At 36.8% G+C, this 27,252-nt stretch overlaps 1 protein-coding gene and 1 non-coding gene across 8 annotated transcripts; one reads left to right on the top strand and one right to left on the bottom strand.

Moving 5' to 3' along the window:
• Positions 1-289: 289 nt before the first annotated feature.
• NFU1 (NFU1 iron-sulfur cluster scaffold) lies at positions 290-27,152 on the bottom strand. 7 transcript variants are annotated; one of them, XM_067704835.1, is made up of 10 exons: positions 26,995-27,033; positions 24,667-24,767; positions 22,775-22,958; positions 21,081-21,216; positions 20,369-20,395; positions 14,856-14,922; positions 11,129-11,243; positions 6,699-6,759; positions 1,769-1,943; positions 290-452 (listed from the first exon to the last, which is right to left on the bottom strand). In XM_067704835.1, exons 3-10 carry the CDS (start codon positions 22,827-22,829, stop codon positions 408-410), a joined length of 681 nt encoding a protein of 226 aa, XP_067560936.1. In that variant the 5' UTR covers positions 22,830-22,958; positions 24,667-24,767; positions 26,995-27,033; the 3' UTR covers positions 290-407. The 7 variants fall into 7 exon arrangements, with proteins under 7 accessions (XP_067560936.1, XP_067560937.1, XP_067560938.1 ...); XM_067704836.1 differs by having other exon boundaries at positions 22,822-22,958; XM_067704837.1 differs by having other exon boundaries at positions 22,898-22,958.
• LOC137206272 (U6 spliceosomal RNA) lies at positions 9,078-9,184 on the top strand. The gene has a single exon (XR_010934587.1). It is a non-coding gene; the product is annotated as a U6 spliceosomal RNA (small nuclear RNA).
• Positions 27,153-27,252: the final 100 nt, after the last annotated feature.

Below are 27,252 nucleotides of genomic sequence, written 5' to 3'. Positions count from 1 at the left end.
AAGGTAAAAATTCAGTAAACATAGTTTCAAACATCTCATAAAAAGCTAAGCCATTTTAGAATATCTTAAAAAGATTCTCCCTATTTACTTCTGTATTAAAAAAGTAAATAAATTAGATTGGGGGGGATGTATTTTAAACTGCTTCACACATTATGCAAAGAAGGAACCATGAGAAATGAAGAACAAAAATAAAAATATCCCTGGATAAAATCCACGTGTACAGAAGATGACTCAGGATGTTATAAATAACTCATATGAGGTAAAGCAAACATGCAATATTTATATATCATTCTCTGAAGAAAGGGTATATTTTATTAATCCTCAAGTTCCTTAGCAGATTAATAATAAAAGCTTAGTATATATATCAACAAGTCCAACTGCTGGGCCCAAAGAAAACTCAAATTAATTTAAGGTGAGTTTGCTTCTTTTTCATCTGATTCATCATCCATAACCTAAAACAAAAGAACAAAGAGAATTTAAGAATTAAGGATTAGAAATTGCTATTTTCCTGATTTTAATATTACTTGCTTACCTGAAATACTCTAATCTATAACAATGCGTGTCAATCCAATAAGAATAAATCTACAAACAGCCCCCAAAGCACAAGGTTTGCATCATAACCTGATATTCTAAAAACATAAAAGCAAATTGAATATTAGCAAATTAATTAAAACATTGGTCTCTTTTCCTTGTCCCAAAGGAGGCTTCCAATAGCAGAGTCTCAGCTGGACAGAGAAGACTATAATGATAACTGGTATTTCCTAGCTGTATGACTAATATATATAACTGACATTCCTGCTTTTTTTTCCAAAAGCACCTTATTTCCTTAAATATATTCTAGGGAGCTATACCAAATTGTTACTGTAAAAATATATATTAGAAAAACGAATCACTAAAAAAGGTAAAGAAACAAAATATCATACTAGCAACTAATTATTTTGGTCTTACTGACATAAACGTTCATTTTAAACCTTAGAAGAATGGAAAGATTTTCATTTCAAGTAAGTTAAGAAAGATACTAATGAATACTTGAAGAAAAAAAAGAACAGATTAGTATCTTTTCATGGGTTATATATTACTCAGATACTAAAAACCAACTCCTTTGGAAAGGAAAAGAGTTATATAAACCTAAGACTATTTTTTCTCTTCACCATATCTACTATAATTATATGCCAATTCAGGTTTATAATCCAACTGCCAATTCATCACCCCACCCTGGACAAGTGAATAAAAACCTTCCTTTGTCAATCGACCAAAGTGTTAACTACTGTAATTTTAAAAAAAGGCATGTAGAGGGGCTTCCCTGGTGATGCAGTGGTTAAAAATCCGCCTGCCAATGCAGGGGACATGGGTTCGAGCCCTGGTCCGGGAAGATCCCACATGCCGTGGAGCAACTAAGCCCGTGTGCCACAACTATTGAGCCTGCACTCCAGAGCCCATGCTCTGCAGCAAGAGAAGCCACCGCAATCAGAAGCCCACACACCACAACGAAGAGAAGCCCCGCTCACCGCAACTAGAGAAAGCCTGTGCACAGCAACGAAGACCCAATGCAGCCAAAAATAATAAGTAAAATAAATAAATATATATATATTTATATATATAACCCTGGAAGATATATATATAACCCTGGAATAACCTGGAATATTCCAGGGTTATATATATAACCCTGGAAGAAATAACCCTGGAAGAAAATGTCAGGTCATGAATTTTTCTTTCCAAAAAATTCATTTTAATATTAAATCTAAACTGTCATACAATATTGGCATACCTGTTCCACACCTTCTACTTCTGGAATATAAAACTGCAGCATGTTCTGAATTCCATTTTTCAGAGTAATGATTGAACTGGGACAGCTGGTACAAGAACCTTGGAGTTTCAGCTGTACAATGCCATCTTCAAAGCCTTTATAGATTACATCTCCTCCATCTTCCTGCACAGTTGGCCTGCAGCCATAGAATATTTGTGATATATTTAAAATAATAGAAGTTTTTGTCAAAAAAATTTAATAAAACTCAGAGCTTAGATTTTCTATTAATAAATGCACAGTTAGAGCTACTTTTATAATCAAGAACAGTAACTGTAGCTAGTCTCATTTGTAATTTTTTTTAACTTTCAGATAAAATGCCAAAATTCGTTCATACAAATACTTTATCTGCTTATTACATTTTAATCTTGCTTATTAATAATCTTTCTTCAGCATTTAAGATTTCAAATTTCCTAAAAATTATACTGATTACCTAAGATATACCCATTCACTTCTTTTAAGTGAACAGAGTGAGACTGACATGTGCTGGCTTTTTTTTTTCTAGTTAAACTTTTCATTGAAATATAAATACAGAAAAATGCATAAACCATGTATGATCAGTTCAGTGAATTTTCACAAAGTGAACATACATTTGTTCTAGACCAAGAAACAGACACTACAACCCCAGAAGTCCCCCTGTTCTTCCTTCTAATCACTCCTCCCAACCAATGGTAACCATTATCCTCCCTGCTATCACCCCTGATTAATTCTGCCTATTTTTTAACTCTATAATTTATAAATGTAAATTCCGTTTAGAAAACACAAAGTATTAACTCTTTTTTAATCTGGCTTCTTTTGCTCTTTGTGAGATTCATCTACATTGTGGCATATAGTAATAGTTCATTCAATCTCACTGCTGCACAGTATTCCATTAAGTGAATATGCCAGAATTTATCCATTCTATTGTTGATGGACATTTGGGTTAACAGCAGTTTTTTGCTTTTACAAATCGTGCAGCTGTGGAGATTCTTGCAAATGTCCTTTGGTATACATATATATTACAGCTGGGAATGTACCTGAGAGTAGAACTGCTCATCAAGAATATGCATATGTTCAGATTTAGTAGATACTGCCAAATAGTTTCCCAAAGTTATATAAACTTATATTCCCACCAGCAGTACATGAGAATTTCTGTTGCTCCACACATCCTTACCACCAATTGGTGCTGTCAATCTTAATAATTTTAACCATTCCAGTGGATCTGCAGTGGTATTTCACTGTAGTTTTAATTTGAATATTCATAATGACTAATGAGGATGAGCACTTTTTCATGTTTAGTGGTCATTTGCTTATTGTCTTTTGTGAATTATTACTCCAGTGTTTTTGTGAAGAGACTGCTGCAGTCTCTATTTGTTTGTCTTTTTCTTAACAACTTGTAAGAGATTTTAAATATAGTCTGCCATATATATAAATATCTTCTAATCTGTGCTTTGCTTCTTCACTGTAAATGATGCCTTTTGATGAAGAAGTCACAATTTTATTATAGTCCAATTTATGTCTTTCCCTTAGTTTGTCTTGTCTTGTCAAATAAAATTTGCCTACCCAAAGGTCGTGCAGATACTCTGTTTTGAATTTCCTTTGTGATTTCTTTGTTGACCATGGGTCTTTCTGGAGACCACTGTTTAGTTTTCAAATACACAGAGATTCTGTAGATACCTTTTTGGAAACTGACATCTAGCTTAATCTCACTGTAGAAAACAATATTCTCAATGATTTCAATCCTTAAAATTTGTTCAGCGTTAAGATTCAGAATACAGCCTCTTTTAGTAAATCTTCCATGTACACTTGAAGAAAATAAGTATTTTGTTCTTGTTGGGTGCAATGTCCTATGTGTGTCAATTTAGTCAACTTTGTTAATCATGTGTATAACTCATATTTTATGAGAGTCATTTTATATGTTTGCTCTATTTGTTATTGAGAGAGATGTGTTGGTCTCCCATTATAATTGTGGATTATCTAATTCTCCTTTTAGTTCTCTCAAATAGTCTTCATTTATTTTGAAACTGTTATTAGATGCATACAAGTTTAAAATTGGTATATATTCCTCACAGAAATTACCCTTTTATTATTATGAAAGATTTCTCTTTATTGCTAGTAATGTCTTTAGCTATAAAGTATATTTTGTCTGATATCTGTATAACTAAATCAACTTTCTCTTATTCATTTTTTGCATGCTATATATTTCTCTGTCTTTTTACTTTCAACCTTTCTGTGTCCTTATATTTAAGGTGTATACCTCTTACAAGCAGCATGTAGGTTTTTTTTAATAGCCGATCTGACAATCTTATTTTGTTAATCAACCCACGTACATTAAAATATAACTACTAATATGTTTGGGTTTATAGTACCATCTTATTATTTATCATTTTGCATTACTTTGGATTAAACAAGTATTGTTTTTTTATATTTATTTATTTATTTATTTGGTTGCGCTGGGTTTTAGTTGTGGCAGGTAGGCACCTTAGTTGCAGCTCGCAGGCTCCTTAGTTGTGGCAGGCGGGCTCCTTAGATGTGGCTCACCAGCTCCTTATTTGCAGCTTGCTGGCTCCTTAGTTGTGGCACGTGAACTTTTAGTTGCGGCACGCATGTGGGATCTAGTTCCCTGACCAGGGATCAAACCCAGGCCTCCTGATTTGGAAGTGTGGAGTCTTAACCACTGTGCCACCAGGGAAGTCCCCGTATTGTTTTTTATTATTCCATTTTCCCCCTCTATTGGCTTGGTTATACACAGTCTTTTACTGTTGATTTAGTGTTTATTACACAAGATGCCTATTTGATTTCTTAAACTCTAATATAAATTAGTACTTTTATCAATTCCCAGATAATGCCAAGAATGAAGAATACTTACTCTTTTTTTTATTACTTTTTTAAAAGATTTTTTGATGTAGACCATTTTTAAAGTCTTTATTGAATTTGTTACATTATTGCTTCTGTTTTATGTTTTGGTTTTTTTGGCCCTGAGGCATGTGGGACCTTAGCTTACTGATCAGGGATTGAACCCACACCCCCTGAATTGGAAGGCGAAGTCTTAACCACTGGACCGCCAAGGAAGTCCCAAAGAACACTTACTCTTATACTTATCACCACCTTTTATATCTTTGTCATGCATTTTTTTTTTTAGTAGGTTAACCCTTCTTTTAAAAAATTTATTTCGGCTGCGCCAGGTCTTAGTTGTGGCACACAGGATCTTCCTTGTGGCATGCGGACTCCTTAGTTGCAGCATGCATGTGGGATCTAGTTCCCTGACCAGGGATCGAACCTCAGGCCCCCTGCATTGGGAGCTTGGAGTCCTACCCACTGGACCACCAGGGAAGTCCCCTTTGTCATGCATTTTAATTCCAGATATATTAAAAACCCTATAGGACATTGTGAGACCCTTTTTGCCATATATTCTACGTCTCTCATACTTTTTTGCTGTATTTTCCATTCTCTTTTCTGTGCTTCAGCTGGATATTTTCTATTGACTTATATTCCAGTACACTAATCTTCTCTCCAACAGTATCCAATGTGATGTTCAACTAACCTAATGAGTTCTTAAGTTTAGCTATTATATATTTTAGTTCCAGAATTACTTTTTCTTTTTTTATAGATTCCAGTTTTCTGATGAAATTCTTCATCTCACTTTCTATTTTCTCAATCATTTTATTCAGTTATTTTAAAGATCATGTCTGATAACTCTCACATCTAGGTTATCTATGGATTTGTTTTATTTTCTCTTGGTCCAGTTTCCAAATTCCATGCCTAGTAATTTTTGGACAATGAATGATGAACAATGTACAAGAAAAACTGAAGTGACTCAGGATTATATTACATCAGAAAGGATTCACCCTATCTTTTGGCAGTAGCTCAACCTGCTGTGGAATTAGGTTAACTCAATACTGGACTACAGTTTTGTAAGGCTTGGCCTACCTCTGGTTTGTCCACTTTCAAGGGGATAGTCCTCTAGAGAGTCCGACTAAAAGCCTGGGTGTTCCTTGAGGCCCCACACTCCTTGACAGATCCTAAACTCCAATTTTTGTCACCACCCCCAGCACCATAAAACTGCCAAAACTTTGCTCAGCTTTTCAACTGCTTTTTGTTTGACTTCTTAGTCTCTTCCCCTCCATAGCTAAGAACAAGTAAGTGCCATGTGGGGAGAACTTCTGAGTATTAAGGCTTATTTTTTTCTTTTCTCTGGGATCTTGCCCTTTAAAGTCAAAGTTTCATTGGAAACCCAGAATTTTAATTTTTGTCTTCCCATCTCTACAAATTTGCTGAAAGCAACATAGTTTCTCTGATTCTTAGCGACTGCCCTTTGCCCAGCTTCTCATATTCTAACCTCACATCAAGAATCAGCGAATGCCCCGAGGGAAGTTTCAATGTGCTTCCCTTCTCTACAGGACCTTATTTGCTTTGGCAGCTATCTAATACTGTCCAACAACAACAAAAAAATTTTTTTTTGTATTTTATCTAGCTTTTTTGGGAATTGTCAGCAGGACCACTGGTCTGCTACAAGCAAAAGTGGAACCCTATGGTTCTCTACTCATTTAAATTTATTCTTTTGGGGTAGCAGCCTGAAAAGAGGTGCTCCTCTCCTCACAATTCTCCCAAACACTGTTAAGCCATTTTTTTCTTACTAAGAAATTTGGTATTATAACAATATCAAACCCAAATGGTGACCATGAAAGATAAATTATTATGTTTAGACAGAGTGTTATAAATTGTGAGTGAACATAGAGAATGTACAGGTTTTAAATTCAATTGTCATGGTTACCTATTTTGGTTTACATTAACTTATACTTATTTTGTTAACTCTACTACAACCTCAGAGACAAACCAAAAGTATACTGCTACAATGAAAATTGGCTCTGTAGTATTGATATATCTGATCTCAGGTAGAAAGATGAGCACATACCGTATTCTAGTATCTAACAATTCCTTAATCATTGCCACAACTTCATCATCATCTTCAGATCCTAGAAACAATTACGAATAAAACATATCAACAGTAGACATTTTATATCCATGCAAGTACAAACATTAAAACAGAGTGATTTTAACTTAGGGGAAATGTAAAGGTCATTCATTTGATTATCTGAAGAAAAATTAAGGAGCACTGATCAACATTTGGTGATAAATGTGAATACTGAATAACCTGATCTACTAATTATGTTAGGATTTGAATTTTTTGGCCAATATATTTGTAAACTTTCATCCTTCTCAAGAACTGAAAAGTAGCAGAGAAAAGATATTGTCTGAATTTTGATGAAAACTTTGAGACAAAACAGCACACCTGCTTTGTAAGTTAAGTTATATTTTCAATTTCTCAATTCAGTGGTTTTCAAAATGACAATCATGCTAAATACAGATGTAAGCCTTATGGAAACTCTAAAATGTTTTACAAATCTGAGCAAAAACATGGTTTTTTCATTTTGTTTCATTTTTGTTTTTCTTTTACTTTGTAAGGTCATATACCGATCCTCACGTATGCCTATTTTTATGGGTTTTATATTTTTTTGAAAAATGTCTTTACCATTGGGAAAATTAAAATGCAGCTAATTCAAATTACACTGTGACAAACACTAGAGTTCTGGCAACAATGTAAGTATCAACATATTAATATTAAATTATATCAACTTTGAATTTTTTAATAAAAGAAATAAAATATAATAAAGTTAAAATTCTCTTACATCAGCAAACCTACATTCCATTCCACACCATCACTTCCACAGGCAACCACTATCATGACTTTAGTGTATATCCCTCGAGTACATGTTAACATTTACAAGTCTATATTTATACACACTATACACACTGTTCTATACCTTGTTTTATTTCTATTTAATATACCTAAAAGGTTTTTCCGTATCAGCATATAAAGATATGCCTCAATTTAAAAATTAGGTGCATAGGGCTTTCCTGGTGGCGCAGTGGTTGAGAGTTTGCCTGCCGATGCAGGGGACACGGGTTCGTGCCCCGGTCCAGGAAGATCCCACATGCCGCGGAGCGACTAGGCCCGTGAGCCATGGCCGCTGAGCCTGCGCGTCTGGAGCCTGTGCTCCGCAACAGGAGAGGCCACAACAGTGAGAGGCCCGCGTACCGGAAAAAAAAAAAAAAAAAATAGGTGCATAGTAATTTTTGTATGGCTTTGTCTTCATTTGGCTAGTTTTTATATTATTTCAGTTGTTTCTAGTTTGCTATTTCTAACAATCCTGCAGTATACATGCTTACGTAAAGTATATATCGGTGTATTTTTGCATATATATCTAAGAGATAAATTCCTAGTTCTGCTGGACTTCCTTAGTGGCACAAAGAATCTGCCTGTTGATGCAGGGGACATGGGTTCGAGCCCTGGTCTGGTAAGATCCCACATGCCATGGAGCAACTAAGCCCGTGGGCCACAACTACTGAGCCTGTGCTCTACAGCCTGCAAGCCACAACCACTAAGCCTGCGTGCCACAACTACTGAAGCCCGCACACCTAGAGCCCATGCTCCACAACAAGAGAAGCCACCGCAGTGAGAAGCCCACACACCACAACGAAGAGTAGCCCCCGCTCACCACAACAAAGACCTAACGCAGCCAAAAATAAAATGTAAATAAGTAAATAAATTTATAAAAAAAAAAAGAAAGTACTCTTTATATAAAAAAAAATTCCTAGTGCTGGGTCAATAGGCTTGTGTATTTTTAAGTTCTGGTAGATGTCAAATGGCTCTCAAAACGTTATATAAATTTTACATACATGTCCATCAAGAATACATATAATTTAAAATTTGTATTATTATTTAAAATTTGCATAAATGGTATATATGTAAGAACATATAAATAAACTCTTCAGTTTTCCTTTATCACTTCATATTTTTTATATCTTTCCACATTGATATCTCCTAATCAAGTTCACTCCTTTTAACTGCTAACATATTTTAAAAATATTTCAATGAACATGCTTCCACATGTTGCCTTGTGTATATTTATCACTCATTTAGAATATATATTATCTAGAAGTGAAACTGATTCATTTAAAGGTGATTATACAAATGTTTGTGTGTGTGTAGATATACGTATACATATACACACACACACACACACACACACAAAACAGTATCTGTACGATATTGGAGAAAGGAAAAATTTCATCAACAACAAATATAATAATCACAGCTAGTATTTGAGATCCATGTGACGTTACTCTTCCAAGTGCTTTACATACAATAACTTATTAAAACAATGTACACAAAACAGAAACCACAAAGGATAAGATGAAAATATGCGACCCATTAAAAAGAAAAACTTCTGTGCTTGCTTCAGCAGCACAAATACTAAAACTGAAATGATACAGAGAAGATTAGCATGGTCCCTTCGCAAAGATGATACACAAATTTGTGAAACGTTCCATATTTTAAAATAAGAAAAAATTTCTTTCTTGTTTTCTTACATGGGACTTTTGTTTTTTTTTAGTTTTGGCTGTGTTGGGTCTTCGTTGCTGTGTGCAGGCTTTCTCTAGTTGCGGTGAGCGGGGGGCTACTCTTCGTTGCAGTGCACAGGCTTCTCATTGTTGTGGCTTCTCTTGCTGTGGAGCACAGGCTCTAGGCACATGGGCTTCAGTAGTTGTTGCACGTGGGCTCTAGAGTGGAGGCTCAGTACTTGTGGCGTACAGGCTTAGTTGCTCCATGGCATGTGGGATCTTCCCAGGCCAGGGATCAAACCCATGTCCCCTGCCTTGGCAGGCAGATTCTTAACCACTGCGTCACCAGGTAAGCCCAAGAAAAAATTTCTGAATGACAAAAGACAACTTAAATATAGTGAAAATATAAGGCATGGTTAGGGAGAAGTTATTTGCTATGAATATGCTTAATTTATATATAGTATATTCAGGATTTATACTCAGAATATTTTTTAAAAACTTGCTAGGGCTTCCCTGGTGGCGCAGTGGTTAAGAATCCGCCTGCCAATGAGGGGGACGCAGGTTCAAGCCCTGGTCCGGGAAGATCCCACATGCTGCGGAGCAGCTAAGCCCGTGCGTCACAACTACTGAGCCTGTGCTCTAGAGCCCGTGAGACACAACTACTGAGCCCGCGTGCCACAGCTTCTGAAGGCCACGCCCCTAGAGCCCATGCTCTGTAACGAGAAGCCACCGCAGTGAGAAGCCCGCGCACCGCAACAAAGAGTGGTTCCTGCTCACCCCAACTAGAGAAAGCCTGCGCACAGCAATGAAGACCGAACGCAGCCAAATATAAACAAATAAATAAATAAATTTATAAAAAAAAAACAACTTGCTAAAGCCAATACAAAAAAGACACATAATTCAATTTTTTAAAAAATCAGCAAAGTTTATGAACAGGAAATTTACTGAAAAGGAAAATATTGGCCAGTCATATGAATATTGGCCATATGTTTGTATATATGAAAACCTTCAGGCTCAATATTAATCAAGGAAATGCAATTAAAACAAGACACCATTTTACCCCTAACATATTGGTTAAAAAAAAAAAGTAAACACAAAGTGATGATGAAGATATAAGAAAGTTGAAATTCTTATACACTGCCAATTTGCATGTAAATTAGAACAATTTACGATACAGCAATTCTGCTTTTAGTAATATACTCTAAAAGTACCCTAAAGCAGGTTTCCACAAATGCACAAAGAGACTTGTACAAGAACACCCAATGCAGCAATGTTTGTAACAGAAATTAGCACAAACAATTTACTTGGATATAAGTAAAGGAAAAAATTAATTAACTGTAATTTAGTCATATAATGGAATACTATTCAGCACTTAAAATAAATAAGTGGGTGTATTTCAAAATATGTGAAAAAAGGAAAGTTGCATATAACACAAGTTATTTAAAGTTTAAGAACAAAAACCGATACTATAAATTCCCTGCAGAGACTTACATGTGTGGTAAAAGTTTAAAAACAAACTAAATTTACATACATTTCTGTAATAGAAAGGGAAAAGGGATGGGAGTTCTGGGTCTTTGGCTATGTCTTTAATACTTTATTTAGAAATGAGTCTAAAGCAATTAAGGTAGAGAGTTAACCTTTGTTAAATCTGAGAAGAGGGCAAATTGGTGAGCATTATAATATTATTTTCTATATGCTTGAAAATTTTTATAATTGAAAATTTTAGTTTTGTATAATATATTCAATTTATACACAAGTTTTATAAAATGATGGATGAAACTACTACACATGAAATTTTGTTCCCTCTGAGATTGGTTCCAGGGGTAAATATAGTATAATGATAAAAATCTGTAGTCCCATGACTTCTGAAATCAAGACAAATGTGAAGAAAATAGAACAGTTTAAAAAAAAAAGATAAATACTAATTACCCAACACATTACCTGCTTCTCCTGAAGGTGTTTCCTCAGTAACTAAAGGTAAGCCAGATGCAAAGAAATCCATAATTGTAGCATAGATATCTGGTTTCAGTAAATTCCAGTCTAACTCTTCATTTTCCTGTAAATATTTGAAGGAAAACGTTACATTTTCAACCAAAGGCAAAGACAAATACAAAACAATACCTTTAAGAATCTTTCCCTATATATATTCTATAGCACTCATTTCTGGAAAATATATGTCAGTTACTGTTCCTAAAGGAGCTGGCTTATAATGACTTTCAGAAGATACAATCTTAGAACATCCCCCAATCCATGCATTCATCAAATAAGTGTGCTGTATGTACATGCCCTATAGAGGGGATACCAAAATGACTAAAAGATATTTTTTCATGAGGTGAAGAGAGTTAAAATACAGAATGGATTCTGTGTTTAAAGAGGGTAATAAAGAGACTTCCCATTCTTTTAATAAAATAGGATATAACTGCTTGATGAACTATACAGGATATTTCACGACTATTCAAAAAAATTCAACTTACGTATATTACTTAATAGTATTGAAGAAACCCAATGACATAACTGTTGAACCATAAGTATAACGTGTCTTATCTACAGCTATTGTACTAGAGGAACTGTGGACCGTCAACTAGACTGGTATCCGTAAGAAAGAATCCATAACTATTTCACTTCTAATTCTGGCCAACTAATCGATTCCATTAAAAAAAAAGAGACAGATAGTACCCAAATAGTACTAACATCTAAAATGAGAAAGGCAGAATGTTTTGTTTTAATTTTTTAAAGGAGAGCTCTTTAGGCGAAAAACTATTAGAGGCAGTCTAGATTCTCAGGGGGCTGTTAGCTAGGGTCTATGCTTAAATACTATTAAAAAGTACGTCTTCGTATACAAACGGGTCTATTTTTGTCACGGATTAAGAACCAATTTAGAGACAGTACACAGAAGGTAAAACAGGCACTACTACGAATGCAAAAACAAAATTAGTGAGACGTCTTAGTGATTGGTAACGAGTACTATTTCTAGGTAACATTTTAATAAATTATTTGGAAGATGGATCAGAAGGCTACCTTAGAGCTTCAGTAAGTAGTGGGCTCTACTGAATAGGGAAATATTGGTATTAAAAGAAAATAAATATTATGAAGTTATCTGAATGAGAAAAAGGCAGCATATAAGCTGCAAATATACATTTAGGAAAAAAAAAAACCCGATGCATAAAGAAGCCTGTGAATTATCAATTACAAGTTAGAAAGGGAAACAGGCAATCACTGAAGCTATCAGGTAAATGGGACAGTCCATGATGAGGAAGGTAATTGGAAGAAAGCACATCAATCTACCAGTCTATCTATTAAATATCAATGTGTGCCCTAACTCGGAATATTATTTATTGGTTATATCATTTCATTAAGAAAAAATAATGGAGCTGGAGAAATTTCAAAAAGGGTAACTAAATTACAAAGGGAAAGGGAAATAAAAGATGACTTACCAAAATCAAATCAAGAAAAAAAAAGCCCTATAATCACGTTTTCATCCCCCCCAAAAATTTATATAACATAGGCTATATGTAAAAGAAATAAAAACTTCTTAAAATACATAATTTCCTATTTGTAAAATGAAGACAAGAAAAACTAGTTATAAGAATTAAATTTTTAAAAAGTAAAAATAAAGGGCTTCCCTGGTGGCGCAGTGGTTGAGAGTCCACCTGCCGATGCAGGGGACACGGGTTTGTGTCCCGGTCTGGGAAGATCCCACATGCTGCGGAGCGGCTGGGCCCGTGAGCCATGGCCGCTGAGCCTGCGCATCCGGAGCCTGTGCTCCGCAAGGGGAGAGGCCACAACAGTGAGAGGCCTGCGTACAGCAAAAAAAAAAAAAAGTAAAAATAAAAACCACGGTAAATTAACTATACTTCAATTTAAAAATGGTTTAAAAAGAAGAATTAAATTAGATAATGTATGTAAAGCACTAGTGCCACATCAAACATGTTGGCAATGCTAGTCCTTTTTTCTCCTTCAAAAAACATCAAAGAAAGAAAACTGGGGGGCTTCCCTGGTGGCGCAGTGGTTGAGAATCTGCCTGCCAATGCAGGAGACACGGGTTCGAGCCCTGGTCTGCGAAGGTCCCACATGCCGTGGAGCAACTAGGCCCGTGAGCCACAGCTACTGAGCCTGCGCGTCTGGAGCCCGTGCTCTGCAACAAGAGAGGCCGCGATAGTGAGAGGCCCGCGCACCGCGATGAAGAGTGGCCCCCGCTCGCCACAACTAGAGAAAGCCCTCGCACAGAAACGAAGACCCAACACAGCCAAAAATAAAAATAAAATAAAATAAAAAAAGAAGAAAAACTGAAGAATAACAAAGATAGGTCAAATGTCTATAAACAAGTAAAAACTAGAGATTGGTGAGCACACATTTGCTCACCACAATCCTACATTTGGGGGAAACCACTTGAAACCTGAAAATTCAATTTAGGAAATTTTACATCATTGTTTCCTTCTACAAAAATTTCTTTGAATGCATACTATGTGCTAAGCATTGTTGTAGGTGAGCTTAACAAGATGGACTATCTTTATCTTCATGGAGTTTACATTCTAGTGCTGGAAAGAGAGGTAATAAAAATAAACAATATCATTAAGAGATAAGTGTAATGAAGAAAATAAGGTAATAAGTGCCTGGGAGGAGTTACCACGTTCAGTAATATGGTCAAGGAAGGGTTTTCTGAGAATTTAGAAAAAATAACACGTTAAACAACCAGGAAGAACATTTTATAATCCGGATATTTGTGTGAACAACCATAGCCACTGGGATCGCCAGCATGGAAGAAAATCCTAATTCTCCTCCTCATATAAACAGCTGCAAGAGAGTACTAGACTAGATGTAACATGTTGATAACTCAGTATGTCCCCTTTCGTGGTGCAGCAAGAACTCAAGAGTAATCCTTTCAAACTGCTTAAGAGGAGCTAACTGAATACTTTTGATTTTGATGCAAAATTGGGCAAGTGATTAAGTTCAGTGCATACATATCAATTACAAATTTAAAAGAATAAGTATAGTTCAAATTTATATGGTTCATTTCTCATTAATCTAGTAGACTTAAAAATGAAACAGTCTTTTCTAGCAAATATGACCTTAGATGTTGGATGGGTAGCATACTGAGCTCGATTTTTTGACATTAAGAGGTTATCCAAGTGTTGCAGAAGTACACAATCCCCTGCTCTTGTCTGTGAAGCTCTGAAGTGTTACTGCAGGATGGCAGGCTGGCAGAATGTGCCAGATGCCATTTTATAAATGCTCACTTTGAAAGGAGACGTAATCATTCTGTAGGCCAAATATATATATATTTGATCATTTATTTGCTTCCCTTTTTACTCTATCAATGTAAATTAAGAATTAGTAAAAATTATACTTGGAAGCCTAAATTTTAGTCCTGCCAAGGTTGAGTCTTGGTCCTGCTGGAGGCCACCTATACAGTCTTGGACACTGCATTTAACTCTCTGAAGCTCAAGTTTTTCTCTTTTGAAAAATGAGGGATCTGGACTACAGTTAATTTCAACTTGAAAATTCTATTAAATAATTAACTTGAGAAATGTGAGAAGTAAAATTAATTCGAGATTTTTAATAACAGTATGTGTAGAACACATCAAGAATGGATATTCTGGAGAGGGGCACTGGACTCAGAAAAAACTAAAAGTATGTCACATCTTATTTTACATAATCCTATGCTTACCTTTGTGACAGTGATGAAATCGGGTCCAAAGAAGACACTTTTTACTCCTTCAATCCTAAATAACTGCCTGTGAAAAAATTTTAAAAAAGAGATAATAAAATGTTTTATTATGGAAAAGTCTACAACAGAAGTCCCCAACCTTTTTGGCACCAGGGACCAGTTTCGTGGAAGTCAATTTTTCCACGGACGGGGGGAAGGGGGTGGGAGATGGTTCCAGAAGTAATGCGAGTGATGGTGGGGAAGGTTCAGGTGGTAATGTGAGTGATGGGGAGCGATGGGGAACGGCAAATGAAGCTTCCCTCGGTTGCCCACAGCTCACCTCCTGCTGTGCGGCCTGGTTCCTAACAGGCTGCGGACCCGGGGTTGGGAACCCCTGGCTACAATATACATAAAAGTAGAGAGAAATGTAAAAGAACCTCCACACAGTCATCACCAGCTTTAACAATTAGCAAATCATGGCCAATCTTGTTTCATCCTCTTACCCTACAATCCAGCAATCCCACTCCTAGTTATTTACCCAAGAGAAATGAAAATGGATGCTCCATAAAGACTTGCACGTGAATCTCTTTTTTTTTTGTCCTGCGGTACGCGGGCCTCTCACTGTTGTGGCCTCTCCAGCTGTGGAGCACAGGCTCCGGATGCGCAGGCTCAGCGGCCATGGCTCACGGGCCCAGCCGCTCCGCGGCATGTGGGATCTTCCCGGGCCGGGGCATGAACCCGTGTCCCCTGTATCGGCAGGCGGACTCTCAACCACTGCGCCACCAGGGAAGCCCTGAATCTCTTTTTTTTAATTTATTTATTTACTTTTGCCGCTTCGGGTCTTTGGTGCTGCACGCAGGTCCTCTAGAGTTGCAGTGAGCGGGGGCCACTCTTCACCGCGGCGCTCGGGTTTCTCACTGCAGTGGCCTCTCCTGCCACGGAGCATGGGCTCTAGGCACGCGGGTTTCAGCACTTGTGGCATGCGGGCTCAGTAGTTGTGGCTCACAATCGCTAGAGCGCAGGCTCAGTAGTTGTGGCACACAGCTTAGTTGCACCGCGGCATGTGGGATCTTCCCAGACCCGAACCCGTGCCTCCTGCACTGGCAGGCGGATTCCTGACCACTGCACCACGAGGGAAGCCCTGCACATGAATCTTTATAGCAGCTTTATTTACAATACCAAAAACAAAAAAATCTGGAAATGTCCATCTACTGAGGAATGACTAAACAAACTGGGAATACCCATACAATGTAGTATTACTTGGCAATAAAGAGAAATGAACTATAGATCCACACAAGGGCAAGAATGACTCTCAAAATCATTATACTAAATGAAAGAAGCCAAACACAAAAGACTATCTGGTTCCATTCATATGAAACTCTAGAAAAGGCAAAACTGTAGTGGTGTAAAGAATATCAATAGCTGCCAGAGTGACAGATGTGTTAACTAACCTTTCTATGTAATCATTTCACAATGTATATGTATATCAAATCATCATGTTGTATACCTTAAACTTAATGCTTTATGTCAATTACATCTCACAGAAGCTGGAAAAAACTTTTAGTAAAAATTTAAAAATTAAAAGTCATTGCCATAAAAAGAAAGTTAGCAGGGTGTGGAGGTGAAGCAAGAAGAGACTGAAAGCAAAGGGAAATGAGGGATCTTTTACAGTGATAAAAATGCTTTATATTTTTATTTTCTTGGTGGTTACACAATTATATATACTTACCAAAACTCACTTAAAATTGGTGAATTTTACTGCACGTAAATTATACTTCAGTAAAGCTAATTTTTTAGAATCCTGTGAGAGAATGAAGGGCAGATTATAATTTGAAAAAGCCCTTCAAGGAATTTTGAATTACAGCTTCCTTCCCCAGTCACTGACATATGTACCACACCTAGCAGACTCTCTAAAGCAGTTTCTTTTTTCCCAGCCTTAGCAACAAAAGCTGACATACTCCAAAGAAGGTTACAGTTTCCTTTTCTTTGTCTACCATTGCAAGAATGCTATCAAAATTACGGCTTTGAAATTATTTAGGAATTTGTCTGAAACTACGTCATCTAAGTCCTTTACACAACCACTTCGTGTTGAATTTGCAAGTGGTCACAAGATTTTTGGCTGCAGCTTATGATCCATAAACCAAAGCACAGACCTTTAAGTAGGACCCTTGATTAGCACTATCAGCAAAGCTTTTTTTTTTCCCCAAATGAAAGGACCGTGCAAAGGAATACACCTGATCTATAGTCCATATCATGGAGACTGCTTTAGGAAAGAGTTCACAGGTTCTGTCCCTAAAAGAAAGAAAAAGCTGAAACAGGAGTTTCAAACATTAGTAGACATGCTTTGTTATTTAGGTTACTCTCCTTGGGACAATTTCAACTTGTCAATGTCCAAAATAAAATATGAAAACACTATCCCAAATGTAGTCTAACTTGTTCAGAGTACAAAGACTATTACCTCTCTTAGGCTGGACACTAGGACTCTGTTAAAGTTCGACTGACTTTTTTAAGCCTTGCATCATATCCAACATGACTAACTGAAAGGTCAGGTTCTTCTATCCCATAATTGTGCTATTCATTTAAAAAATTTAAACACACGGCTTAATATTTATTTCTATTGGACTTTTATCTTATTTGCTTTAAGCCTAATAAAACTTTCAAAAATGTCTCTGAATTTTGCCATCCAACAGATAGGCAAATCCTCTCATCTGAAAAACTGATAATTATATCTTTATTAATGTTGCTGATTTTAAAAAAGTCCTGAATAAACATGCCAACTACAAGGATTCAGAGCCCTTTTACATGTCCCCGAAGACAGGTTTACCCTCTGCTTACATTTCTTTCTCTTGTCTACAAGGACAGGAAGAAACATGTCAAATGCCTCCCTGAAGTAAGATACATTACTCTTTATTCATTCATTCACCTAGTATTTGAATACTTGCTGAGTAGCAGACACTGTACTAAGCACTAGGGATACAACAACAAGCAGAACAGACTGGTTTCCATCCTCATGAAGCTTACGTTCTACCTTACAGTAAAAACATTCTCTGCTAAACAACAAAAACAAGGCTGACTGAAGATAATAAATTCTGTAAACCGGAGAAATGGGGATTTTTGCCAACTGAACATCTGACAGAAATAATCTCCAACTAATCTGTAACTGAATCAGTTTGGGCTTTTTTATTTTTACATTTTTTAAAATACAAAATATGTGAGCTTGTACGTGATGTAAACATTTCAAACTATACATAGAGAGTGAAAATGCCTCTTGACCACCCTCCCCAAATCCACTGTTATCAGTTTTGTGTACATTCTTCCAGACCTCTTTATCAGTGCATTTTTGTTGTTTTGTGTTTTTTGTTTTCATACACATAATAATCATAATGTATTCATTGTTCTGCAACTTGCTTTCTTCAATAACAAGTATGTCTTAGAGGTCATTCAGTAAATATGAGTCCGCCTCATCCTTTTTATTGTTTTATTGTTTGTCCATGCAGACTATGGACGAACAAAGTTTATCTAACTCTTCCTACCGATGAATATTTAGGTTGTTTCTAACTTATTACCATTACCAACAAGGCTACAATGAACATACTTGCACACTCCTTATGTATATATGTGGCTGTTCTCTAAGGTAGTGTTTTTCAAAACCACCAGTGAGTCGTAAAATCAATTATATAGTGACCAGGATTTTATCTAATAAAATAAAACAGAACAGAACAGAATAATATAAAAAGTACAAGAAAGGAAATATAAGACTGCTTTAGGGACTTCCCTGGTGGCGCAATAGTTAAGAATCCGCCTGCCAATGCAGGAACACAGGTTCAATCCCTGGTCCGGGAAGATCCCACATGCTGTGGAGCAACTAAGCCAGTGTGCTACAACTACTGAGCCTGCGTTCTAGAGCCCGCAAGCCACAACTACTGAGCCCGCGTGCCACAACTACTGAAGCCTGCGCGCCTAGAGCCCATGCTCTGCAACAAGAGAAGCCACCACAATAAGAAGCCTGTGCACCGCAACAAAGAGTAGCCCCACTCGCCGCAACTAGAGAAAGCCCGCGTGCAGCAACGAAGACCCAATGCAGACAAAAACAAATAAATAAAAAATAAATTTATAGGGCTTCCCTGGTGGCGCAGTGGTTGAGAGTCCGCCTGCCGATGCAGGGGACACGGGTTCGTGCCCCGGAGCGGCTGGGCCCGTGAGCCATGGTCGCTGAGCCTGCGTGTCCAGAGCCTGTGCTCCGCAACAGGAGAGGCCACAACAGTGAGAGGCCCATGTACCGCAAAAAAATATATATAATAAATAAATAAATAAATTTATTAAAAAAAGAATGTTTTATACCTTATAAAGGCGAAAATTGCCCCATCAAACACTTGTTTCATACCTATATATACATACGTATATGTACATATTTATGTATATCTGTGTATGTATATGTGTGTATGTATATAGCAAGTCATAATATAAGATGTTTAATAGCTGATTCACCTTGTTATAAAGCAGAAACTAACACACCATTGTAAAGCAATTATACTCCAATAGAGATGTTAAAAAAAAAGTTTATTACTGTGGCTTGTATTAAAAAGTATAAAAAACAAATGTTCTAAGATATATTCCAATGTTTAGGTAGAAGGAAATGTGCATATTTATTAATTAGAAACTTTAAAAACGATTCCTGAGATAAGCATATTCCTGGTTCCCCTAAATGAGACACATTAAATGGCTGTATGTATACAGAAATAGTTATCTAAGTTTTATTTTCCCAATATCCTTGGCAATCAGTATCAGTCTTAGGTTACCAAAAATTTCAGTTGATGTGATTGACCTAACATTTCTTATTATAAATAACTTCTCTAGCTATCAGTTAAAAAGGGGTTTTATAATTTTATTGTTTGTGCTTTATCATTAGACATACATTTAACATGTCTTTAGTGAATTTAAAAGCTGTCACCACTGAATGTAAATTGGTGCAGCCACTATGGAAAACAGTATGGAGGTTCCTTAAAAAACTAAAAATAGAGCTATCATATGATCCAACAATCCCACTCCTGGGTATATATCCAGAAAAAATGAAAACTCTAATTCCAAAAGATACACACACCCCAGTATTCACAGCAGCACTATTTACAATAGCCAAGTAATGGAAACAACCCAAGCGCCCATCAACAGACAACTGACTTAAGAAGATGTGGTACACATGTACAATGGAATACTACTTAGTCATTAAAAAGAATGAAATAATGCCATTTTCAGCAACACGGATGGACCTAGAGAATATTATACTTAATGAAGTAAGTCAGACAGAGAAAGACAAATACTGTATGATATCACTTATATGTGGAAACTAAAAAATAATGCAAATAAATCTATATACAAAACAGAAGCAGACTCAAAGACACAGAATACAAACTTACGGTTACCAAAGGGGAAAGAGGGAGGGACAAATTAGGAGTATGGGATTAACAGATAAGGACTACCTAAAATAGATAAGCAACAAGGATCTACTACATAGCACAGGGAATTATATTCCGTACCTTTTAATAACTATAATAGAATATAATCTGGAAAGAAAAATAACTGAATCACTTTGCTATCCACCTCAAGCTAACACAATATTGTAAATCAACTATACTTCAATAAAAAATAAATAAAAATAAAAACTGTCACCACTCACTAGTTTATTAAAAAATCATGCCACATCTGATAACTATTATCATTTATAGTTCTGAGAGGAATATTTTAGAAACTATTCCATTTTGAAACATCTAGAAATCCAGCTATCCTTGAGAATAAAATGATCATGTTATTATTGTTTTCTAAAAACAGGGTTTTAAAGATTTAGAATGGATATTTGCCTCATTTTTTTTTTTTGCCACATGGCACGTGGGATCTTAGTTCCCCAACCAGGGATCGAACCCACACCTCCTGCATTGGAAGCATGGTGTTTTAACCACTGGACCACCAGGTAAGTCCTGCCATATTATCATTTTGATAGATTTTTTAAAAGGAAAAATATAAATTCTTATTTAGTCATGCTGCAGATCTCTTAAGTACATCCCTTTTCAGGAGAAGGGTTTCCTAATATCAACTCTTATTTTTCTTTATCTCTCACCTGAAAAGAAAATAATCTCTATACTGAAAAGATGCAATGCACATAAAAGTAAAATAGCTAAAAAAGGCTACCTTAACCCCCGAAGTCAGTTATTTATGTTTCTTGGTAAAAGCAAATTAAAAATAGTACTATACCTAGCCAGAGGGGAGCGAAATGCTGTAGCTGGTGTGGGAAAATCCATGGTCCTTGTCTCAAGAACTGGTTTTCCTGGAATAAACTTTAAACTGTTGGGATTTGGGGTATCTTGTGTTTGAATAAACATGTATCTCACTAAAAGAGAAAAAAGAAAGAATGTTATTCTAGAAAAAAAATGTTAACAAGTTTATGGACTATGAAGTGCTCATTTTCAGAGAACCAAAAGGAATACAGAAAATTAGAAAAAAAGAATATAAAGCTTTATTGCCCAAGCTTACAGAATAAGAATTGTTAAGCAACAAATTTATCAAAATATTTAGGATAACTTCACTGAATTTTATATTAATACTAATTATTTAGTTTTGTTACTCAACAGATTCTAGCAATATCCTACACGTAAGTAGGAAGGCATATCATAATTCAGGAGTCTTAGATGGATTCTATTTGGTAACTCAATACAAATTAGCTATAATAATAAATCATCATCACTTTCCAAAGTGCTGACGTTTTTTAAAATAAATAAATTTATAATAATAACAAATGATATTTATTTTATGCTTACTTATTACAGAGACAGGGCTGAGTGCTTTATATATATTTAAGCCTTTAACAATCCTATGAAGAATGTATTATTGTTCCCATTTTACAAATGAAGAAACTGAGGCTTAGAGATAAGTAACTTGTTAAGTCACTAAGAGTTAAGTAACTTGTCCAAAGGTATAGAATTAGTGACATTATAAATTATCATGTAGGTAAGAATCTATGTGAATTACTTTCTAGAATATTTTAAAACTATCATTAGAGGGCTTCCCTGGTGGCGCAGTGGTTGAGAATCCGCCTGCCGACACAGGGGACACGGGTTTGTGCCCCGGTCCGGGAGGATCCCACATGCCGCGGAGCAGCTGGGCCCATGAGCCATGGCCGCTAAGCCTGCGCATCCGGAGCCTGTGCTCCGCAACAGGAGAGGCCACAACAGTGAGAGGCCCTCGTACCGCAAAAAAATAAATAAATAAAATTTTAAAAGAAAATTATCTTTAGAGATTCTTTTCTTCTCTGTTCCTTCTAGGGCCATGATCAGATTGAGAATAAAAGAATCTTTAATTTCCTACCTTGCTATTATGATAACAGCTCATAGGACAAAAAGATAATACTGAGGTTTTAACAGTTTAAAACTATTAAACAGGCTCTGGTTACTTATTATGAAAATAAAACTTCTGACTTAAAAACAAACAAACAAATAGCACCACCCAATTCTCTTCTTAGAGCATATATGGAAATAAGTTAATTTATTGAGTAATTATCATGTGCTGGGCATGGTGCTAAGCACTTTATGTGAATTATATCATTTAATCCTTACATCCTGCCAAGGAGGCACTGTTTTTATCCTAATTTATAAATGAGGAAACTAAAGCTCAAAGTCACTCGGCTAGTTAAGTGACAGAGTCAGGATTCAAGCCTGGCCAATTTTCCAGCACTGACTTGTTTAACCACTGTGCATACTACCACTCCATAAGTATTAGTGCCAAGCATAAAAGAAAAATATACTTAAGATCAGTCTTTCTATCCTATCATAATCCTCATATCACATATCTTAAGAAAGAGTAAAATATCAAAAAACAACAGTTTTATTTTAAATTAGAAAGAGATTAAATTTGGCAAAACATATGGTTGGTATAAAAATGCTTTTCTTAACTGTTAAAAGAGAAGAGTCTAATTTGACAGCTGAGATTGTTTTTGCACCTCGCCATGCAGTTCCAGCTAACTGATATTGAGTCATTTCCTTGGTAAAGTAGAAATTGAAACTAAACTCCCATACGTTTTGCTTAAGTCACTGTCCTGTAAAGATATTAGTTGGTGACTTGGTGACCAGGCAAATCCTAAAAAAGAAAAAAATGAAAAATGATAACCTCAGTGTTGAAGTACTTGATTTAAAATATTTATACTTCCAACCAATAAATTCCTCTGACAATCTGCACTACAAGGGAACAATTTTTCAGATGGAACATTATATAAAGTGCTGCCGCCACTTTCTGTAAATATACAGAAAACAAGGTTCTTTTAACCCTGGCTCTGACCAATCATCTCTGTGGCCTTTCTTAATAATTTATTGGTAACCAAAATCTCTGCACATATTAGACACTCCACCAATATTTGAAGAATTAAATCTGGCTTTATTCTACTCAGTCCATTTGTGTAAAACTATACATGCAGAAAGAAAACTTTTTAGAAACACTTGAAGAACTATAAATGTAAAAAATTATTTAAGCGACTATAATCTACATATGTCTGAAATAGAAAATATGATAATATAGGATATCACTACATAAATTTTAACAATGAACAAAGGTACTTCAAAAAAAGTAATTTGACTAGGTATTAACAAAATCATTCCAGTCATAGCCTAAACTGGGTTAAATTAGGTATTTCAAAAATGACTCTCAGATCCATCATCCAGAAAGATCCTCTGAAAGTGTCATAACGGTTACAACAGGAGAGAAAGACTCTTGTAAAATAATCTTTCCTATTATGCTTGGTATAATAGGTAACAGATAAAAAGGTAGGCATAAGCTCCCCCTCAAATATAAATTAATGGTGCTTGAAGTCAATATCAAAGACTAAAATCAGTAGGTTTCCAATTTGAAAAGCCTAGATGACCACATGATTCAGTTCTACAAAATTTAAAAGTCTAATTAAAGTAGCTTAAGATGCTGAGTTGCTCAATATTTATGCCTAAATTCTTCTGTGACTCAAGGAGACAGGAACTGGCACTCCTGTTCTTGCCCCAGGATACAGAAGAGGTAAGGTCTCTACCCTGATCCAACTCATGGCATTAGCCAGAGTTAGCCACCTTCCAGAGTAGCATGGCCACAAGGAGGAGTTCAAGGTAGTGATGGAAATGGAGATGGGCCAAGAGCTGAATCCCAATTCTTACAGCTCCATAAGCACATATAGGTAGGCATTCACAGACAGACAGACACACATACACACACCCTCCCCAACAAGGTTCCCTAACCACGTGACAGTGGTCATATTGCAAAAATTTTCAAATCCTATCTTCATACTTATTTCCAATATTAAAGAAAATAAAAGCATGTAACATCAACAAGACTGTCAACAAAACCATAGTGATTAATGTTGACAAAAAAAGAAAAACTACATTCAAAGTACTATGTCCTAAGGCCTGGGTGAAAGCTAGAAACTTACTGATTTTAGAGGTATTCTTATCAAAATAAGGAGGGCAACAGCTTAAAATACATATGATTCTTTGAAACACAAACCCATTTGTAACTTCTTTCTATATTTTTGTTTCAGAAATCATTTATTGAGCAACTCTTATGTTCCAGAAGATGTGTTACACAAGAAACTGAGATTTCATAGAAGTACTGGACACTGTATTCAGGATTCTTGAAATTTAAGGTCAAATGACATGTGTAAGCAAATAATTATAGCAAAGTGTAATTTATGGCAGAAAAAAATGTTATATTCTTTTTATAGGCATCTGAATAGAAAATTTACAAATTCTCATTGTTCATGACCCACAAAATTTCATTCAGGCAGTTTGCTCTAAAAGAGATGAAATTTTACCTGTGTTACATAAGGTTGCAGGGAGTGGGAAAAGTGGTCTCTGGACAAACTGATGCAGAGGCTGTTTCTTAATGGTATATGGATTCATCATATGACAGAATCTACATTTAAAAACAAATAAAAATGACATTTTAAGAGATAATCTCTTAAGTTCAAGTTTCTACTTCTCATATATAAAACAACCATAATGAAAATAATAACAAACATGAATTTTCATTTTCCATCCACAACATTATTTCCACTCCCTCACACAAGCAATATCTACAAACAATTTAAAAACAAGAGCTCAAGGGGAGATTTACAGCCTTTATAACTGAGTGTATATAGAATATACAATACCTGGTGTAAAGAAACAGAAATGCATCTACATTAGTGATTTATAACCTGGAGTTCCAGACTCTTAGGTATGCATGAAGGAGGCAAAGAGCTACGAACTGTTTTTCCCATTTTAGATTTAAAAACAACTAAGTGATAGAGTCACATGGTTCAAAATTCAAAGGGAAGAAAAGTAAATACAGTGAAAAGTCTTCCTCCTTTTCTGTCTCTACCACCATGTTTCCATGGAAAGAGACAACCTATGCTATTTGTTTTGAAAGGCATTTCAATACCTCCAAAAGTCTAATCGAAAATATACTATTCTCCACCAAACTGCTAAAGAAGTCAACAGTCTATACGTGCTTTCTGACTGGAAACATATTGATGCTGCTTTGTAATAACTTTGGTTATTTTACTCTGAATATAGTCAGAATGAAATAACCAAAGTTACAAAACTTCCGAAGTGTTGACTGGCTTTTTTTTTTTTTTTTCATGGATTTGGCTAATTAAAAACAAAGGGAGAAGGGAAAACCAAATACTACTAGAAAAGTAAACAAAAGGAGATGTTACTAGTGAAAAATTTTAGAAATCTGACGCAAGTTACATGAAAATGCAGTTTACTTTAAAATACTATTGCCATGCATTCCAATTTTCATTTCACAGGAGTCACTGAGGAATTTTAAGCATATTTATGATCACTTTTTGTTTTTTACGTTCCTCTGATTATTTTCAACCTGCAAACTCATAAAGAGGAGGGACTGTCTTCATTGCTGTCCCTAGCCACTAGCATGATGACCTACCTCAGTTCCTCATTTCTAAAATGAAGTTAATATTCACCGCTAACTCATAAAGACTGGGGCAAACACGGATCCAGATAATCCTCGTAAAGTGCTTACAACAGTGCTAGGCCATGTGGCATGTGTTCAATAAATGTTAGCTACCGCTATTATTAGTATGCAATAGGTGCCCAACAATGATTCATTAAATGGAATTCAGGTTTGGGGTGAAAGCATTTTTATCTATAGCACACTGCCTAAATCTTGGATACCTTGCAATATGGAAGTACACCGAGGACGGAACTACACCTGGAATACGGAAATTTCCTTTCAGCCCACAGAAAAGGCAGAATGGAGATGGGTTTTTGTATATTCTGACGGAGGTGGGTTTACAGTAATAAAATAGTAAAGGTGAGTTACATTATTCCAGGAAGACAGCTACTCAAAAATAAGAGAGGGAGACAGGAGGTGACTAACAAAAAATCCTTCTGCAAACCTAATTATTTTAGGAAACGCATTTCAACTTCAACAGCATCATTAGCACTAAAACCTCTAACAAACACTCAGGAGGTCAACCCTTGTTAGGCCCTCTTCTCCTTTTGTTCCATAAGAGAAACCAGGGTACAACAATCTACTGAACGTCCTCAGTGCCTTTCACCTAACCAGTGTTAACAGATGTCCCTGGGAAGCCAAACGCAAAGACAGGGCAAATGCAAAGAGGAAAGACGAGGGAACGGAGTGGGTTTGGTGGGTGGGGCGCGGAAATCTGGAGTTCCAGCACTTAGATGCTGTGTGACTTCAGATAGGTCACGTTCCCCTTCTAGGTAGGCCTCACTAAGAAAATGAGTGACATTCTGACGTTCTGATTTCGTGTTTAAAAGGCAGAGCGAATGCACGGGGTGGAGGGGCTGGAGGGGCCCCGATTTAAAAACAGCTCCTCTGTGGGGTCCCTACAGCCGGCCTCTGAGAGTCTCCCCACCACAGGGACTCAGGCACCGGGTCTCGGAGCCTGGGACAAGGCCGGCAGGGCCCGCCAGAACCGGGTCGCAGAGCTGCCTCACCGAGAGCTGCCCACCTCAGGGTTTAAACCCCCAACTTCGGCGATGGGGGTGGACCCAAAGGCAAGGTCAGGGGCACTTCTCCCCACCTGGTGTAAGAGAGGGCGGGCGCGGAGGCGACCGCTCTGCTGGCTACGCCCAGCGGTACCGCTATATGCAGCCCCGGGCTCACCACTTACCGCCTCCGCAGCCCAGCGGCAGCCGCCGCAGCTCCCCGGCCCAGGAGGGCCGCCGCCGCCATCTTGGTCCGAGTGCGCAGGTGTGGGATAGGCCGCTCCACTCCCCCACAGCCTTCGCAGCGGCGCTCAAGCCCCGCGCAGGCGCAGGCCGGCCGGGACCTGGCAAGGCACCGTGGATAGCGCACCCTACCGGCCGCGCGCGGCTCTGCTGCGGATGAGCGGGGCGGGCTTGCGTCGGCTGTTGGAAATCATTACCTA

Source organism: Pseudorca crassidens, chromosome 14, assembly GCF_039906515.1.
Source record: "Pseudorca crassidens isolate mPseCra1 chromosome 14, mPseCra1.hap1, whole genome shotgun sequence".
NCBI classification, from domain to species: Eukaryota; Metazoa; Chordata; class Mammalia; order Artiodactyla; family Delphinidae; genus Pseudorca; species Pseudorca crassidens.
The sequence above is the reverse complement of the archived record's forward strand: the minus strand, read 5'-3'. Positions and strand labels throughout refer to the sequence as shown.

Bases quoted from the DNA above. Each gene is read 5' to 3' on its own strand.
- NFU1 (XM_067704832.1), bottom strand. From the start codon at position 27,056: ATGGCGGCGGCGGCCCTCCTGGGCCGGGGAGCTGCGGCGGCTGCCGCT. The intron at 24,768-26,994 runs GTAAGTGGTGAG...TTTTAAATGTAG, and splicing joins GCCGCTGGGCTGCGGAGGCG to ATTCTGTCATATGATGAATC. The intron at 21,217-24,666 runs GTAAAATTTCAT...TTTCTCTTTTAG, and splicing joins TGCAACCTTATGTAACACAG to TGAGATACATGTTTATTCAA.